General features: G+C 38.3%; 1 protein-coding gene across 1 annotated transcript in view; it reads left to right on the forward strand.

The window, feature by feature from the left end:
• SLIT3 (slit guidance ligand 3) overlaps positions 1 to 18,086 on the forward strand; it is a 531,529-nt gene that overhangs the window by 357,799 nt on the left and 155,644 nt on the right. The window contains exons 12-13 of the mRNA XM_027779712.2: positions 5,808 to 5,879; positions 16,058 to 16,129. Coding sequence (XP_027635513.1) covers positions 5,808 to 5,879; positions 16,058 to 16,129 — 144 coding nt within the window. The remainder of the gene's footprint in view (positions 1 to 5,807; positions 5,880 to 16,057; positions 16,130 to 18,086) is intronic.

The following is an 18,086-nucleotide window of genomic DNA, read 5'->3' on the forward strand; positions in this document are numbered from 1 at the left end:
AATGTCCTGATGTTGGAATGGTTTGATTGTTTACAAGAAAACAAAGAAACCTGCTGGAGCTTATTTTCTCTGTTTCTTAATCACCAGTAGACACCCAGATAATTCTTTTCTTAATAGTTCTTGTGTTTTCTCTTTGGATTTTAAAAAAATAATCCTAATTTGTAGCAGCATTCTCATGCAGATAACCTGGGCATAATCCCTGGTCAGTGTTTCTTTTCATTTTTAAGTGATATATGAGACAAGTTGTGACAGTAGTACAACAATAAAATGGTAAAACAAGTTACTCCTCCTTCACTGTAGTATCATGATGTTGATGGGTACCACTGGACCAGTAACCTCCAGAAGTCATTCAGGCTTTGTGCCTTTACAGTTCTTGTTTTCTGATGTGAATAATACTTACTGGAAATAAGAAACTGTCAGCTCATTTCACAGAAGACACTGGATTATCAGATAGCTAATTTTTGGGGGGACTGAAATGAGCTTGTGCTACACCTTTGTATTTAAGGGTAAAATTATGTGTTTGCCAGTTCAAATTTACCAACTTCCTAGAGCTGGAGAGCTGTAAATATGGATGTTAATATTTAACAGGTCAAATCATCAATCTTACAGAGTCTCTGTTCTTCTGTCTCACTTTCAATATAGCTGTATGTATTTTTAAAGAAGTACTGTATTAGATAGCAAGACGGTAATTTCAGTGAAAAATGATAGATCCCTTTTCAGTGATCTAACTTGTAACTTTTTCATTATTAAAGTCACTCTTATTTCTTTCTGAGGTATGACTAATTTTAGATTTTGGCAATGTTTTACTGTCTTTTCATTTTTCATGATTGGTGAACTCTAGTTTTATGGGAGTTGACCAAAAAAAAATGTTCTTTAACTTGACTAGCTGCTCAACCCAATGCAGCACTTACTATGTGAAATGGTTAATGTTAGAATTTCACAGCAGAATTCCATTAGCAAGTTGTGTTAACAGCTTTCTGGAGTATAATTGGCATACTCATTGAGACCTGAACTCATAGTTAAATAGTAAGTTATTGTGCCAGATGATCTGTATCAAAGCTTAGTTAATGTGACAGCATTTTGTGGAAAAACTTGGGATAGGCAGTTAGGCTGCAGAATGTCCCGTAAGAAACATGATGCTTTGCCATTTGGTTATTGACCTGTCTCCTTGTTAAAGTTTTATTCCTGCTGGACAGTGAGGCTTTAAATTGGGTATCACTATTGTTACATAAAGTTTAATTGAGAACATTTGTTCCACTGTTTGAAGAGATTATTGACATCATCTTTTCAATGTGCAAGATTGACAGTATTGTTAACACAAAACTATACTTTGGCCAAGGACAACCTCTTAAAACAAAAAAATTATCCATCCTTTTCCTTATAGAGGAAAGACATGTTTGAAGTCACGGAAGTCATGAGCCTTTCTTAATTTCTTTCACTTTGATTTCAGTGAGCAGTGCAATAGCATGAAGATTATTGATTTAATTAAATTATGCCCTACCCAGGGTACAAATTAAGAACAACAGCAGCAACAGCAGCAGAAGCAACAACAACAATAATAATAATGATAATAATAAAATTCAGAGGATAGTACTAGCATAACATTGTTAATTGTATTGTATTTTTCTCCTTCTTGTAAATAAATATTCAAGAATGTTAGGAATAATAGACTGCTCACTTGGAGCACTCTCAGTATTTTGATTGTTTACTGATTATTTCCTGCAAGATTATGCAGTTTCGTTTTCTTAAATAAATGGATAACTGAGATTAATTTTTAAGTAAGAGCCAGTTGTCCAAGATAATCTTTATATGCCTTGATATTAATAGGTCAAGATGGTAGCAGAAAATGTATGTATATTAATCCAAGAGTCATATTTGCATCTAGCTCAAGTTTGCTATTTAGAATGTCTTTTTAATAGCTTCCAGGATGGGACAGTAATTTTGGTGATTGAGTTTTACCAAAAGAGCTGAAGTCCTTTATGTCTTGGACTTCATCATAATTGCCCACGTCTTCTCACACAATTAATTATGTAAAGCTGAATCTATCTGTCTCGGAAAATTTGGCACCTGTAGACTTCAAATATGCAGTTGAATTATACAATCTGGGATGATGGTTCCCCTGATTTTGGGGCAAATGTAACAGGACCTAGCTCTGTGCTCAATTATTCAAGGGCTTTAGAAGAGGTTTGAGGGGCTTGAAGGAGATATGTCTCATCTCCAGAGATAGAAGTTGTCATTATTGCATGAAGAGTCCAAGCCCAGACATGCCATTTTGAATCCATTTACATAGCAGTTGTGCTTGTACCATAGTTCTTTAACTTCTAGCCTGTGAGTTCCAAAGCTTATGGCATTACCTCTCATTTTGTCTTTGCTTTTCTGAGGCTCTTAACTAATAAGTTTGTAGCACAAGACCAAGAGCCAAGTACATGGAGCCACTTTGAAAGATGTGGTTGTGCCTCTCTAGCTCTGATGCTTGTAGTGACATTTCATGTTGTCAAATTAATTTACCATATGTTAGAAGAAAACACATTGAGATTTCACAGCCTTCCCAGTAGCTCTGTAGCACTGCTACTTTTGTTAAGCAACTTCTGAAAACGAAACCATATATGACATGGATTTTTGCTGAGTACGCTTGTCAAGTGAGAATGGTCCATTTTACATGTTTAAGATAATCAAGTAATCTGTTTCTAATAATGTTAGTCAACAGAGGATATTCATCTAATACTATTAATAGTTTTGCATTTGGCTGTATCTAAAAATAAGTCTCTTTTGTTTCAAAACCTTTTACAGTAAAGACATTTAAGCCATACAGTTATATGTTCTACAGTGACTCACAGGGTATCCTTGCTCCCCTGATGCAAAGTCAGAAACAGTTTATGTCCCTAACTGGTAACAGCACAGCCACTCTCCAAAGTGTGTTCAACAGCCTTTGGAGAAAGATCTCTACTGTGCTGTCAAAGGTGCAGGGAGACTAGTATGAGCTGACTAATGTATTCCCTGCCTGGGTGGAATCCTGATAGGTTTTTTACATTTTCAGCTAAAGAGCCACATTTCCACTGAGTGATTCAGAGATGCCCTAAACTATGAACATGAGCCTTATGTGATGTAAATCGAATTAGTTGTGCAGGTTAGAAAAAACCATATCTCTTTGTCTTGCTGTAAATCAAGCACAGAATAAGATGATCTTACCAAAGCAGACCAAATGAAGGGAACAAAAGTACAAGGACATAATTGAATGCCATTGCCTCAGTCAAGTCAGAAGGAGATGGAGCCTCCTTATCCAACAGCAGTGGAGCTTGGGCTCTAATGGAAAGGAAATAACGTGTCTAATTATCTTCTAATGCTGATTGTAGTGCATCTGCATGAAGTGAGTGAGTGTCATCACCCAGCATGGCATTTATGCACGTTCAGGCACCATTAGTTATACACTCATTAGCGTCCGGACATGGGGAGAGAGAAAGGGTGGAAAAGTGGAAATGCAGCAAATCAATAAAATAGTGCTGAAATACTTGTTTCAAAAACTAGATGCCCCTTTACAGATGCTTGTCATTGTTCATCAAACTGATGATTTCATGGGCTGTAACAGTTTTTAGTATGTTCCTCAATAAATAGATAGCACAGATTCACATCAGACTTCTGCTTAGATAAGAATTAGTAGATAAAAAACAGCAAATGCTGCCAGGCAGTCTAAATAGGTTTCACAAAACCCAGTATAAAAATAAATATTCCTGCTTTCGTTGTCACAAATTTGGCTGCCGTGAGTTGAACTGAAGAACCAGAAACCTTTACTGAATGCTCTCCTTGTAGGCAGGATATTGTAATAGAAAACATCAGTAGATTGCAGAGCAGTTGTTTCATGAGCCTTATAAAAGAACCAAAGAAAATCCCACTTTATGTGGCTAGATTTGAAAACAGTTAGAGGACTTCATTAAAATTTTAACCAGCAGAATTTGTAGCTCAAAACATGTATAGAATGGGAAACCTTCTTACTTTCCAATTCCTACGTTATTGTTCATGTGTCGTTTATTTAGAGTCTGACTGGGATCCTCAGCATGTGCTCCAGGAGAAGGAACAGTGAAGATGTACCTGACATTTTACTCCAGCTTCAGCTATCAGTGAAAAGATTTGATACTACTGATACAAGCTGATACCAACTGTCAGTGAATGCAACGAGGTGGCTTAAAGTTACGCCTGTAGCTAAGCACCTGATTGAACTGACTGACAGAAAGATTACTTTGCAGTGACAGTCATGATAGGGCACCCAGTTCTGAGCATCTGGGTCCCAAGTGTAGTAAATGTGGCTCTATGTATAAAGAAATAGTGGCATAGTCTATATTTATTTTTGTGTACTTGATTGGTTATGATTAAAATTGAAGGGTGTTTTCCAATCCAGGAGCACACTTTGCCTTGAAAATGACAGCAGGCTGTAGCTGAATTCCACTCACGTCGTGGCTGAAAAGGGTGGAATCTTGCTGGGGTTCCCTGACAGAGTCCACGATGCGCTCAGTGTTCCCCACAGTCCTGCTGGCTTCAAAGAAAGGTCCATGATTTCCATTCAGATGCTTGAAGGCTTTCCCTAGTGTCTGAAAGCTCTAGGCCAGGGGTCCTCAAACTTTTTAACCAGGGGGCCGGCGCGCGGATGAAGTAAGTGGCAGGCAGTCATCTGCAGCTGCTCGGTTCCCCCCCAACCCCCGGGGGGGGGGCGGGGGGGGAGATTCTGTAAATACCGGGGGGCGGATTGAGGACCCTGGGGGTCTGTATATGGCCCACGGGCCGTAGTTTGAGGACCCCTGGTGTAGGCAGACCTGCCAGTGCTGTGTCAATCTTCCTCTTGCCTGCCTCACCAGAGCAAGGTCCTGGTAGAATTTGATGCTGCTTCTTTCCTCTAGGCCACTAAAACCCAGCCACCACTGGTACAGTGCCAAACTCCTCGGTGACACTGGTGCCTGCGTTAGGATTGGGAGCTGAGTAGTCTGTTTCCCATCCCTTTCCCACTGGTATTAAAAAGAGATAGTGTGGGAAAATGTAGCGGAATGAAGCTGGGTTAATTATAATTGATAATATACAACTGTGGGTTGGCGCCAGGGGCGGCACATTGGCCAATGTAGATAAGGTGCAGCTGTGGCTGGTTCTGTTAAGTGGTTGAGAGCCGATGAAGAGAGAGCAGCTGAGGAAGAAGAGAGAGAGGAAGAAGCAGAGAGAAGAGAGAGCAGGCCCTGGATGAGGCAAGATGATGTGAAGGCAGCAGAGGGACTGTATGTAGTGTATGCTGGTATGAGATGGTAAAAGACCTTGTCGCAGCTTGATAGTTTGGAGAGCGCTGCGACGGGAAGTCTTACGTCAGAAGAATGTCATCATCATAAGAATGATAGAGGTTCTTCCAAAGAACCTTTATGCTTTGTCACAGGCTGCTCCTCGTGCTCGATGGCCACCCCACAGAGTTACAATGTGATCTCCATTCTTAATAGCACTTATTAACACATAGTTTTATCAACTGTGTTTATTCGATAGGCTGCCTCACTGTAGTTATTCAAAGCTATTCATAAAACTCTTTGTTTCAATGTCCATAAAATGAAAGACCTTATTAACAGGGGAGCTGCTGAATTACTGAGGCTATGGCCTGTTGTGCTGACCGATGTTTTTCTGCTCATTCCTGGAATTTGTCCTTACATAGCTCATAATTTCTCTGAGGTAATATGATCTTTTAATTCTGTTTTTGTACCCAGTATATTCTTCTAATACAGCTAAAATCTTTTCTTCAGATTCCTGTTTACAAATACTTTTTTAATCTTCCCTTCTCTTTACAGAGACATCAGCAAGAATCAAATATCTGACATTGCGCCTGATGCATTCAAAGGCTTGAAATCTCTCATTTCATTGTAAGTAGAAAATAGAACTGAATGGGCATTTGGGGAGAGCTTTCATGTAAGAGAAATAAAAATGATAATGTGCTGTCTGGGAGAACTTAGGTTTGTGTGCAATTGCCAGCGTGCGTGAAGCATCTGGTCTTTTGTAAATGAAAAATTGGTCATGAAGGTTAGGAGGAGGAACTATTTACACATCTCTAGTATATTATTTTATATATGGATACCCCCAAGGTTATGGACTTGTTCACTTCTTCAGATCAGTGCATTTGTTGTTCTACTGTACCTGTGCACCTGCAGGCTAATCCATGCCCCTCAACTCATGGCACACAAAATCCTCATCATAGCTCAGGCAGTATTTGGTGGTGTTAATCAGGGAAGGGTTAGGGAAAATACTTCTATACTGAATTTTTCTTCTTTATTAAAGAACTGAAATTGCATTCTCTTGTGAGTTTTTTGGCTTATTTGTTTTTTGGACTTTTTTTTCAAACTAGTTCGGGAAGAACTTAAGCTCTTAAGAAAATGTTTATATTTCTGTAATGTGTATAATTCTGTAATTACTACTTTATTAAGCTGGAAGGGGACTAAAATGTGACTTCATACAGGAGATAAAAGGAAGGTAGGATCTCTTCACAACCATTTGTTTATCTTTATAGAACACAGAAACTGTTTTAGCACCAAGTTGAATTTAAATGCAGCTATATTTCAACCTAGCTACCCACAGCACTATTAAAACGATGGAGCTTTTAATATGGGTAAAAGGAGCGATACAAGGTCAGAAGCTGCATATGGAGCATGAACTAGAACAGAGTGTTAGAAAGAGCCCCAGGTTGAGAGGAGAGGGTAGCTCAACTGGAATGATATTTACCTGTGTTAATTTTACAGTTTTAAAACATTTAGCTCATTAATATTCATATAAAGCAGCTTGATTTTTTTTAAAGTGTAGTTTATTTCTAAAAGATGCCATAATTTTATTCTCTGAATACCAGATAATTCTAACATCTGTATAACTTGTTGACTAGTGCTAATATTAGAAGATTATTCAGTACTAGACTTATATGTTGCAGTGAACTTCTGAGCCAAAATGCAGAAGGATGGGCCTTTTTTTGTGCCCTGAATCCAGCTGGGAGAATGCCAGAAATATATATTAAGTGTTGCTAGCCTTTGTTGAATAGTTAGGGTGGTGTTACTCAACATGCTGTGGAAATGGTCAAATCCCTCAATGCTGCCTGGAAACGATTCAGTAAGAGAATGACATTTACTGAACACTATAGGTTTTGGCTTAGTATGAAACTGCTGCTGATGCTGCAATGCTACAGCTTTCTGTTCTTGGCAAACCTTCTGGCTAGGAGCAAGCTGGACAGGCAAGACATTTCTACTGGAGTTGACTTCCTAATGCAGAAGTTATTCAGCTTTAGCTATAGCTAATTCAGATACCCCCAGGTGGCCTCAAAAGTGGGACAGAACCTATCAGAGTGGACAGACAGGAAATGAGAGTATAAACTGAGCAGGAATTTAGTGTTTTGACTTGCACACAGAAGCAAGTGAAATGACTGTATTCTCTGCCCAGTCATCCAAAATTATATTGTAAGTGATGTTTAAATATGTTTATATTCAAGTGGGTAAAAGAGTGCTGAAGTTAAAGCTAGGACGTTATAGGGGGGAAGAGAGATGGCTGAGAGAGAGGTGAGTTGCAGCACAGAAAGGCCACATTAAGGGAGCTGCCTCTGAGGAGTCTTTCTTTTGTTCAGTGTTTGTCTCTACCTCAGTTTCTTTCTGCCACAGCCACACAAAGCTGTTGAACACACAGTCTGTTTCTCCTCTCTTTGACATGATGGTTTCTTGGACAGTATCAGCTTCAGCCTTGAAACTGTCAGCCGCCTCCTCTAGGTTCAGTTGTCCATTGTACTTGCCATTGGCTTTTACTTTCTTTTTTTTTTTTTTTTTTTTTGCTCTTGCTCTTCTGTTTTGCTCTTGCTGTTCATTGCAGGTGGGTCTGTTAGGCAAGAGTTAGTTCCCAGATGTTTCATGACCTGTCACCCAGACCTCTGGCAGGTTCTTCCCTGCTGGTCGCTTCTGTAGTTGTTCAAGTTTCTGAATATTTATAGACCAAGGTTCTCTGCTGTTCTGTGGAATCTGGGTTTCTCTGAAGAACTGTCCCTCAGGCTTCTACTTCTGAGAAGTAGAGGATCTTTTGTGTGATCTCTGCTGTAGCCACCAGTCCAGTTCTGTCAACTACAGAAGGACGAGTAAGTGCAACAGAAGATTACTCCTTTGAAGTGCCAGCCCTCCCAATGAAACCATCAAAGGGGAACAAGGAGGTAGAAATGAAGTAAGACAGTTCTTTTACTAGTGTTTTCTCTTCTAAGCAGCTCAGTCTTTTTGGTGCCTGAGGCCCCAGTAACTTTAGTCAGCTGCATGCCCTGAAGGAACACCGCTCTGCATAGAATGCTTCAGCTCAGCAGAGAGTAACTTTTACTTTTCATGTATGTAAGTCAAATGTGATTGGTGGTGTACATTTTAATGAGACACCATTGGGGTTTAATCTGTGCACAGAGCAGCTGGACTTTTCAGCTGAGTTAAAACAAGAATAAAGCACGGGAATATATTAATGCACAAGTGAAAGTAAGCAACTTTGTTTCCATTAAAAATGAAGTACTGCTGTACTGCCTAAAATAGTTGCTTTTTTTCCCCCCTCTGCATTATTCCCATTTTCTGCTCCTCCCTTTACTCCCTGCTTGCATGCAATTGCAGTGCTCCCTATGGGTCTAAGAGAGCGAGAGTGCTTATCTGGAAGACAGCCAACTTTGTTAGTATAGCTGGCTAATGGAGACCTATATATAGTGGGTTGCTACTCTACTTTCTTCTGAAGTTAACTTAGGTTAGTGTTTCCAGGCAGAACTGTTTCTCAGAGTGCTCTGCCTATTGTACCTATGTAGAGATGGAAGGAAAAAATGGTTTATTATAGTTTTTGAAGCACAGAAATATTTATTACAGGAGCAGTTTCCTCTTAAATGTATAAAACGTAAATCTTTTAAAAGTGCTAAAGTTATCCATACGCTAGCAGGTTCTAAGCTTATGTTTTAAATCTATATATTTTCTCTAACAAGAAATCCACCTTTGGGAGTCAAACAGATCACAAAATCTTAACACTTGAAATAAACCTTTTCTACCTTAGGTTTTTTCTGCATTTAGCAAAAGAAAGGCAAGCGATTTCCTTGTAGGGACTTAAGAGTTTTCCATTTACACAAACACAGGGGGGGAAAAAAATGTTGTTTTCTCCATGCCCATTTTTCAGTGGGATTTTGTTCCCAATGCTTACAATGACTGTGTGGAACAAAGAATTGCTACTCCTTTTTCCTCAAGAAATATTTGGGCATGTATGTAATTTCCCCCCACCCCTGCTTGTGACAACAGTTAAGGAACCAGAATCATTCATCTTCAAGAAAACTTTTTTCTTCTTCCTAGAGGTTTCTGGCTTTTTCTTTTCCCCTTGTTGTGTCAGATGCAGGTGGCACTGTGAGTCACTGGTCAGCTCTGGGTCTGTATGTTCTGTGGATTTAATTCTGTTATAGTGTCTGAAGTTGCCTTTCAATATTTAGGCACTAGGTCTTAGATCCTCTAGCATATTTTTAGTATGAACCAAACTTCAAACATATTTATGGATAAAACTGAAGATACAGTAAGATCCAGCCTCTGGTCTTGAGCGAGCGCAGTCGTGGAGAGCTTGCTATAAAGCTGTTGTGGAGAACGGAGGGTGTTGTGGATCAAGGCCTGAGGTAAAGGGTCTTTAGTTTTAAAGATGCTGCTGTGGGATTTGGGAGGAAGAAGTTATGATGCATAATTTCAGTGACAGCTATGGGGCAAGTAAACTGCTTATCTATACCGAAGTCTCCCCTCTTGAAAAATGTGGAAGTTTTTCTCTGTCTCAAAGAGATGATACAAGGGTGTATACTTTGAAGGCTGTGAGATGTAGTGACACTGCAGTACTCGGGACCATATGAAATATCCAAGATGAGAAACAAACAGAATTATTTGAATCGAAAAACCAGTAAGCAGTACAGGTGTACGTAAGCTGTGGTAATGTAGCTGTGGCTTTTGTGTTGGAGGGATTAGTCTTGCCATCCAATACTTATTTCCGTATAAACATGGGAACAAATAGTACCCTTGCATTGAGAAGTGTTGCAAATTTGGTTGATTGCAAAAGAATGCGTTATCTTAATTTTAAACAAAAATTTGAGAAATGTTCTTTGTAGTATGTGGTGTTTACTTTACAGAGCTAGAATTGCACTTTGGTGTTGGAGTGGTTAATAACTCAGTGCATAACATGGGGGCTAAGTTATGAGCAGTTTCACGTTTCAAGGTTGCTGTGTGCACTTTCTGAATTAAATTAATTTTTCACTTAAGCAACTCAAAATCTGTCTAATATCAGTGAGAGGATTGTATCAGCATTTGATTATTGTTAATAGTATCAAAGATAAATGTTATTTTTAGGGTCAGTAAACTTTCCACAAATGTAGGTTTGGAAGGCCATATCCAGACTGTCTGGGGATATTTTATGAGATATGACAAAACAGTCTAAGCCTTCAGTGTATTAAACTGAATGAATAAATTTCAGACCACTGCAGAGGGAGAATTCCTTTGCTTTTGTTCATATACTGAATTAAGCTAGTGAACAATTTAAAAGCTTAGATCAGCCTGGGCACAAAGACAAGAGACAGATTTTGACACAGCAGTCCCATTTAGACCATCATCTCCTGGGTGATGATGTATGTGGTGTCATTCATGGTGATTTGAAATCTACAATAAAACACTGTCTATTGCAATAACTGCCAAACTTATTTTAAGGTAACAAATTACTTTAGATAGTTTTACTGTGATTTATTTAACCTAACTTGTTCTGAAGAAATATGAAATAGTGCAGGGGAAAAAGATTACATGTCTAAGTTTCTTTCAGATATTAGAAATTTATTGCTGTTTTTACCCCTATCAATTCCTCGTCTTTTGAAAACTTGAATACTTACTGAGCCTGTGCCATTGTACATAGCTTGGGAAACATAATTCTTCCTAGCAAGAATTGTTTTCACAGTCTGAAGGAAAGCTAAAACCATCCTGAGGACTGAAAAAGACATTGCACAAAGTCAAATTTTGACATTTCAGTAAAAAGGTTTCAGTCAAGCCAAAATAAGGGAACACTTAGCTCAAAACCATATGGTCTAGGGCAAGAGATTCTGTGCTAGACTTCCATACCCCCAAAAAGGTCTGTGTCACCTTCCAGGGAAAAATATCTTTATTCTGACTTAACGAAGCGGCTAAATTGCAGCTACATTTGCATGTAAGGTGGGCCGATGAACTGTAAAATGAAGACAAGATCCCAATTATTGTTTCACGTCCTTAGAAGGTGGTATGCTCAACTTCAGTGCATATGAAAGGCCATGTGTTAGTAAAGTCTTTGCAAATTCCTTAATTTTAAAATTATGCAAGAAGTCATTGTGTATAGAGACGGTGAAGAATCTGTGAGACTTTGATGTTTCAAGACCCTGCCACTGAAGGTTTGTGACATGCTTAATTACATTCTCACCCAAGATGACATACTTGTTGCTATGTGTGCTTCCAGTGCTTTCTTTGTCTGGTATGTCCCAAGCTTCTAGATGAATCTATGCAGTGACTATTTTCACTGTTTAATCTTTTAACTATTTAGAACATCAGGTGGGTTGATCTGCAAAACTTGAAGTTTAGTATTTTTTGATTGGTGGTTTACTATTTAATTGTGTCTTGGAATAGATACATTTGGGGGGGAATATTAAAATATCATGCCAGAATCGGGCTGAAGAAACATAACCGCTCATTATGACTCTATATATTTGTATAATTTCTTATTGCAGATCCATAATAACCCTTAGCTGAATAGGGTGCTTCTTCCAGGGGTCTCCTCCAATGCTTGCAGTGCAGCCGGGGGTCTGTGCTTTACGTGTGTTGCCCTTCCCATTGTTTGGAAAGTTGATGGCAGCCTGAAAACTGCTCCAAGTATGAGTCAGTTTGCCAAGTACTTCTGAAGAACTGCAGCTTGTGTTTTGTGGCCATGCTGAAAGCATTTAGCTGTGAACTAGCAAGCTGATGGCTCTATGTGCTGCTAGGAATATAGCCTTCAGACGGCTCAGCTGCACCTGTGCTGTAACAGCATCTTGCTGATGTTAGAAAGCCACCTGCAAAACATTTGAGAAAAGTTTGCTTGAGTTAAAAATGCAGTACGTGATTCTTCACACTGGTCATTCTGGTATTAGATATACCTGCCTTGTAAAAAGACAAGAATAAAATTAATGTGCGATAAAGTCTTATGTGTTTGCACATCTTTACAACTGTTACCATCTTTCTAAAAGAGACTCCCATGTCTGATGAGAAGAGAAAGAAAGGAACAGTAAGCAAAAGGACACCAATTGGTGTCTCAGCCAGTTTTGGCTTAGTCTCTGGTTGCTACTTTTAAGATCAACATTGTGAATATAGGATTAAGCTGTAGCTCTCTCTTCTCTTTCTCCAATAATGTACAGCATATGTATGGTAATATCATCCTCATCTGACAGTAAATGGTATCTATCAGACCTGTGCTAACTTGATGTCCCAGCAAAGCTGAGAAGCAAATGAAAAAGCAGGAGCACACAATGAGAATTACAGTAATTACTTTTGTTATGTTCTAATAAATATCATTCTAATTCACTGATTCACTATCTATTTGCAACAATTAATGAGCTGATCTCATTTTTATTACATACTAACCTTGTTAGTGTATTTTTAAGAAAAAATATTTTGGGCCTAAAATTTTAGGGAGGGTTGTATGCCTGTGCCAAGCTTGCACAGTAGCCAGGACACCTGCATGTCCTGCAACATACATGAGGGATGCAAGTGAACATACGTTTTTAGAACTTGTAATGCCATAGGCAAATCTCCTGAAATTTATCTCTGTTGGTAAAAGCAGTGGAGATTTAGATTAAGTTCATTAATTGACTTGGCTGAGTTTCCTGTTATAAGGCCTTTTAAAGTTATTCTTTTGTTTGGGGGTTTTGTTTGGTTTCTTTTTTCCTCAAAGCCACTATCCTGGAAACATTGTGGTGCACACTAGTGAGATGGGCTGAACGACAGGATGTAGAGGAAAGTGGCTGCGGTAATGGGGTGGACCTAACCTGGGCAGCCTTTTCTGCAGGCTGACTCGTGTTTAGTACTGTTAGGAGTGCAGCAGGTGGTACATTCAGAACAAAAGCATCTTAGACTGAGAACCTGGCCAATATTCATGTTTGTTGGTGGGGTATCCTTTCCTGACTTAAACAGGAAAAGTGAGACCTCTGAGGAAAGCAAAAGTTTCTGTGCTTTTTATTGGAGTAAATGGAAATAAGGAACTGAAGAAATGAGATGAAATGCATTATGTATCTCCCCTCCCCTCCTCTTTGCTTCTTTCTGGAGGACCATTTGACTCCAGCTCTGGTGTGGCAGGCAGACAATGGCATTAGCTAATTTGGCTCAGTGTAGTGCTGAACATGAATATGAATTAGAGACAAGTGCCTGAGCTCTCATACTGACTTTTGTTTAGCTGTTAATTTGTTCGAATGTTAATGTGCCACATGCACATAAGCCCAATTAGGTTTGAAAATGCTTATTTTCTTTTCATGGCTTCTAAAAATTGGAAGCTTTGTTTTATTTTATAAGCTCTTTTAATCTGGTTTATTTCACTCAAAATAATAAAGAGTATGTATAAACACATCCAAGGCTTAAAATTCAGTGGAATGCTGCACTATGACCTTCTGACTCTTAAAAGAAAACGAAAAATTAATGTCTTATTTTGATATTTGCATTTAGTGGTACCATAACTAACAGTACTGGGTGTGTGTTGAACTCTTCAAAGTTTTACTTTACATAAGTGTTTTTACCTCTACAACCAGAACAACCCCTTAGTCTGGAGTGGGGATTTTTTACTTCTTTCCATAGGCATTTTGTAAAGCTTATCTTCTGAACTCTTTCTTACATGCTATAGTATTATGCATTATCGATCAGCATTGATGATCCTGCTACTCCACAAAACTAAGGAAAATGTTCATCTAACATCACAGAGCTTATAATTAAACTTTGTATACAAATGATGCACTTGCCAAAGAAATGTTGTTAAGAAAGAGTGGAAATTGAAATGGAAATATACGGGATTCTGTGGGCATCAACTTACTATTTTAACCTTTTATAAATACTTTGTTTGCAGAGCTTTTGCTTCCTGATACAGGTGCTCACATCAGTTTCTTTGCTCAGAAAGAAGTCTGTGAGTCAGCCATTTTATGCTGTTTTAGATGCTGGTTTAGAGCCCAGTGAAATTCAGTGACTTGAATATTAGCTCATATTTGAAACAGTTATCTAAATGGACCTGCTAGGCCTTTCAAAGTTCAGCCATCATTTCTGTGTAGTTTTTGGTAAAGTATAAAAATCTATGTATGTTGCATGAAAATTTCTTGAAGTAGGAAATTGTGGGTGCTTTCTGAAGCTGGAAGTAGGAAACAATTAGAAAAAATCAGTGGTACTAGCATTCAATACTCACAGAAAACATTGACTGTAACAGCAGATTAAAAGCCAACCTTCTGACTCTGCAGTAGATAAAGAGAAATTATGTTACATTTGTTTAGAGAAAATATAATGCTAGATATCATTAGTTTCTTGGGTAGCAGTTCAGTTCCTGCTAAACTATAAAAGTAGTGAAAAATGAAGCTTCAAGTTTATATTTTCATATCTATGTGCTGTTATTTTATTTAGATTAATTTTATTTAGGCTCAGAAATGAGCTGATCTGGGAACTCTCCCACAGAGGTGATATACTTCCAATGACTGATGAAGAGTGAACTGAAGTAGCGATACTCTGGGAAGGCCAGAGGGTATTGTAAATGGTCCATCATGCTAAGTGTTTGTTTTTCAGTATGTTCAATTCACCATAATATTTTAAATGTTGAAAGACAGGGTAAGCCAGAATTTCAGCCGGCATCCAAGCCTCATACAGCTATTTGATTCATTGCTAGCATATTATTCCACATTAAAAATTTAGGGAATTAACCAGTTTAGTGACACATAAGCAACAAAGTTTTGGCATGAGCTGGTTTATAACCATTTACCGTGTCCTATGTAGAGCATAGAATTTACATATATACTGTTCTTCCCAGTTTGATGTCTATCAAAATGTTTAGGTAAGGCATAAAATTTTCAGAGAGAGCCTAATCTTCTTCCCTTTTACCAGGACCCATATAAGGTCCTAACTCACTTTCTGGTTTTGACAAATTTCATCAGCTTGCAGAAATGACATGAGTAAATAGTTTAGCCATGATTGAAATTCATGTATTCCTGTCATATATGGTTTTGCTCTGATCCCTAGGTAACACATCTTAGCATAATGGTGGTTTTATCTGTTTTTCCCTTTAGTTCAACTTCTGAGGATACTATATGTGCATTTTTCCATTAAAAAAGGAAGCATTTTTAATCTAAAAACTGAATCATGGATACCAGGTCATATATATTTATGCTTGAATAAATATATGCAGTGAATCTTGTTAGTGTTACTAAATGTTTACTGATTTTTATGACTAAACTATATGTAAATTATTTTTGAGCTTCTGAAATATATCTCTATTTCCAGTTAAGGCTGACTTTCTTTATATTACCTAGTTGAAATGGTAACAGCAGCTGGTGAAGCCATAATATTTTATCCAATGATGCCTGTGTCACATTCATGCCAGTTATTATATCTTAAGAGATTCAGTTATATGAAAGTTAATCTACAGCCAGCTTATGCTCCCTGGCTTTTAAATTCACTATCAATGAGCAGAATTCTAGGTTTGTGCATCATATAATATGCCATTCAATGGTTAAAATATCTCTAAAAAAGGATAGAAAAAAAATCCCTCAACAGAATGAAAAATATTTCAGATACAGTTTTTGGATGATGTCCAGTTTCTACATTAAAAATGCTTTCCAACACCAGACGAAGCCTGAATCATAACGACTCATTTAATACCATGTGCTCTCTGAGAAGAAAATGAGATCAGTAGTTAAATGAAATGCCCACAGATCCTGGGCATGGTGCACAGGATCAATAAAGATGATAATGCAGAGATGTGGGAGGACACTAAACTGGTCTGTTATTTAAGATTTATTTTGTCTTCCTGAATCTTTCAGAGTGCTCTATGGAAACAAGATCACAGAGATTCCCCAGGGCCTTTTTGATGATCTTGTGTCTCTGCAGCTGCTGTGAGTATGATCCCTTCCTCTTCTTTATTTTACAGACTAGCTAGATTTACTGTTTTTTCAGCTTCTGACATTAATATAATCACCTCTTCCACTGAAAACTCACAGGGATGTGCTAGTCTGTTGTTTCTGTGTCAGGCAAGAGGGAGGCAAAGGGCTGGGGGGAAAAAAATAAAAAAGAAGGTGCCAACAGTTTTATAACACAGTGTGTATAATGGATAATAGACACAGAGGATTTAGGTGTGGGGAGGAAATGAGAGGCTCGGTGAAGTCCAAGAAAGGAAATTTGGTCACCGGCTGATGTGCGGGTGGAGATGCCATCTGATTGTTTTTACACATTTAGCATTTGTGGTTGAATACGTAGATCCTTGAGGGCTACTGTGTTGCAAGTACATGCACATGCAAGCAAAATGCAGTATGAAAGATCTTACTGTTGTGAGCCATGCTTAATTCCATATTCTTATTATGCCAAATGTGGCTTAGCTGCAAGAGAAATGACTTCACAATATATTGTGCATTTGAGTATTTTACGCTGTGTGTGATTTAACAGACAGTCAGTCATGATCGGGGGGAAGGTAGATATTGTACACTCATCAGTATTTGTTAATGTAGCATAAAAAATTTCTGAAGCCAAATGTGAAATTGCAAATTTCACTCACTCTTATCTCCATAATCACATTGGGAACCAGTAACTCCTTCAAAGAGAAGCAAATAAGCTATTTCAGCCAGTCAGTAGAGGGACCAGAAGAGAAGTGAGTTTAGTATGTATTCCTAGTGTTCTGAGTACCACCATAGATGATGCACTCAGAAAGTAAAGCTGATATATGATAAATTCAGCAGTTCTGGTTTGTACCACACACAACCCTCCACCTCCAAACAATAAATTAGATAAGATATAATATTTAAAAATGGCTTTTAGACATGTTATTTTAGGCCTTTCTGACTGTCTTGACGTAACCAGAAATGGGTACAGTCTTTGCTGCAGTTGTGTGCTACATAAAAATAAGCATGGATTTGGATTAGAAATCCATGAGCACAGCCAAGGAACTAAAATATGAAATAGTTGAAATTGTTCTGTATGTTAAGTGAAGGACTACTCAGATGTGTAATTTATCCATAAGACCTTAACTTCAAACATGGACCACAGTATTCTAGAGAAGGACAAGCAAGAGTACAGTCTTTGAGCTGCAATGGTGGGAAGCTGTTCATCTCCTGCACACAGCCAATTATTTTGTCGTCACCTTTTGCACATATTTGTTCTGGCAGCTCCCTTCCTCTCTCCTGTCTTATAACTCACAAGATTGTTAGTACTTCAGTGTCTTCACAGCCAACCTATGCAGTACGAGAACTGTGTATTTAGGGGGAAGGCAGTTTGCCATATGTGAGAAAAATAAGCATGAAAGTACTTTGAAGCTGGGACTCAGTACACAGTGATGTGACTGGCATGTTAGTAGTCAGGCTCAGGTTGTGTTCAGTACAATGAAGATGCTGCAAGCAAAAGGAGAGCTAAAACTTAACTTGTCACTTTGACCTCTGAGAAAGAAACTATATGAAAGAAATCTGAGCCTTATCATAATCCGTCCCCCCCAAAAAATTTATGGGTACACATTCAAAGTGATACACAGTTGTTCCGTCTAACCAGGACACTTTACAGAAAGGATCTTTTCCAGTAGGAAAAAAAAAAAAATCACTCAACACATGGCTCACTGTGTCCTATAAAAATGTGGGTCTAGAACATTTTGCATAAAGCTTTAAGCAGGTTTCAACACCTTTATACTATAGTCCTTGTGTGCATGTACTGCAGGCTTTCAATAAATGGCATATTTAAGGTGAGATGCAGTTGTTTTCCAGTCTGATTTAGGTCAAGTGATGCCTTTTTGTTAAAGGGGAAAAATCTATATGCCAAAGAACCATTAAAAGGTATTGTACTCAACAATTTAAACATTCTCAAGCTGAGAAG

The sequence above is a fragment of the Falco peregrinus genome, chromosome 8 (genome assembly GCF_023634155.1).
Source record: "Falco peregrinus isolate bFalPer1 chromosome 8, bFalPer1.pri, whole genome shotgun sequence".
In the NCBI taxonomy this organism is placed as follows: Eukaryota; Metazoa; Chordata; class Aves; order Falconiformes; family Falconidae; genus Falco; species Falco peregrinus.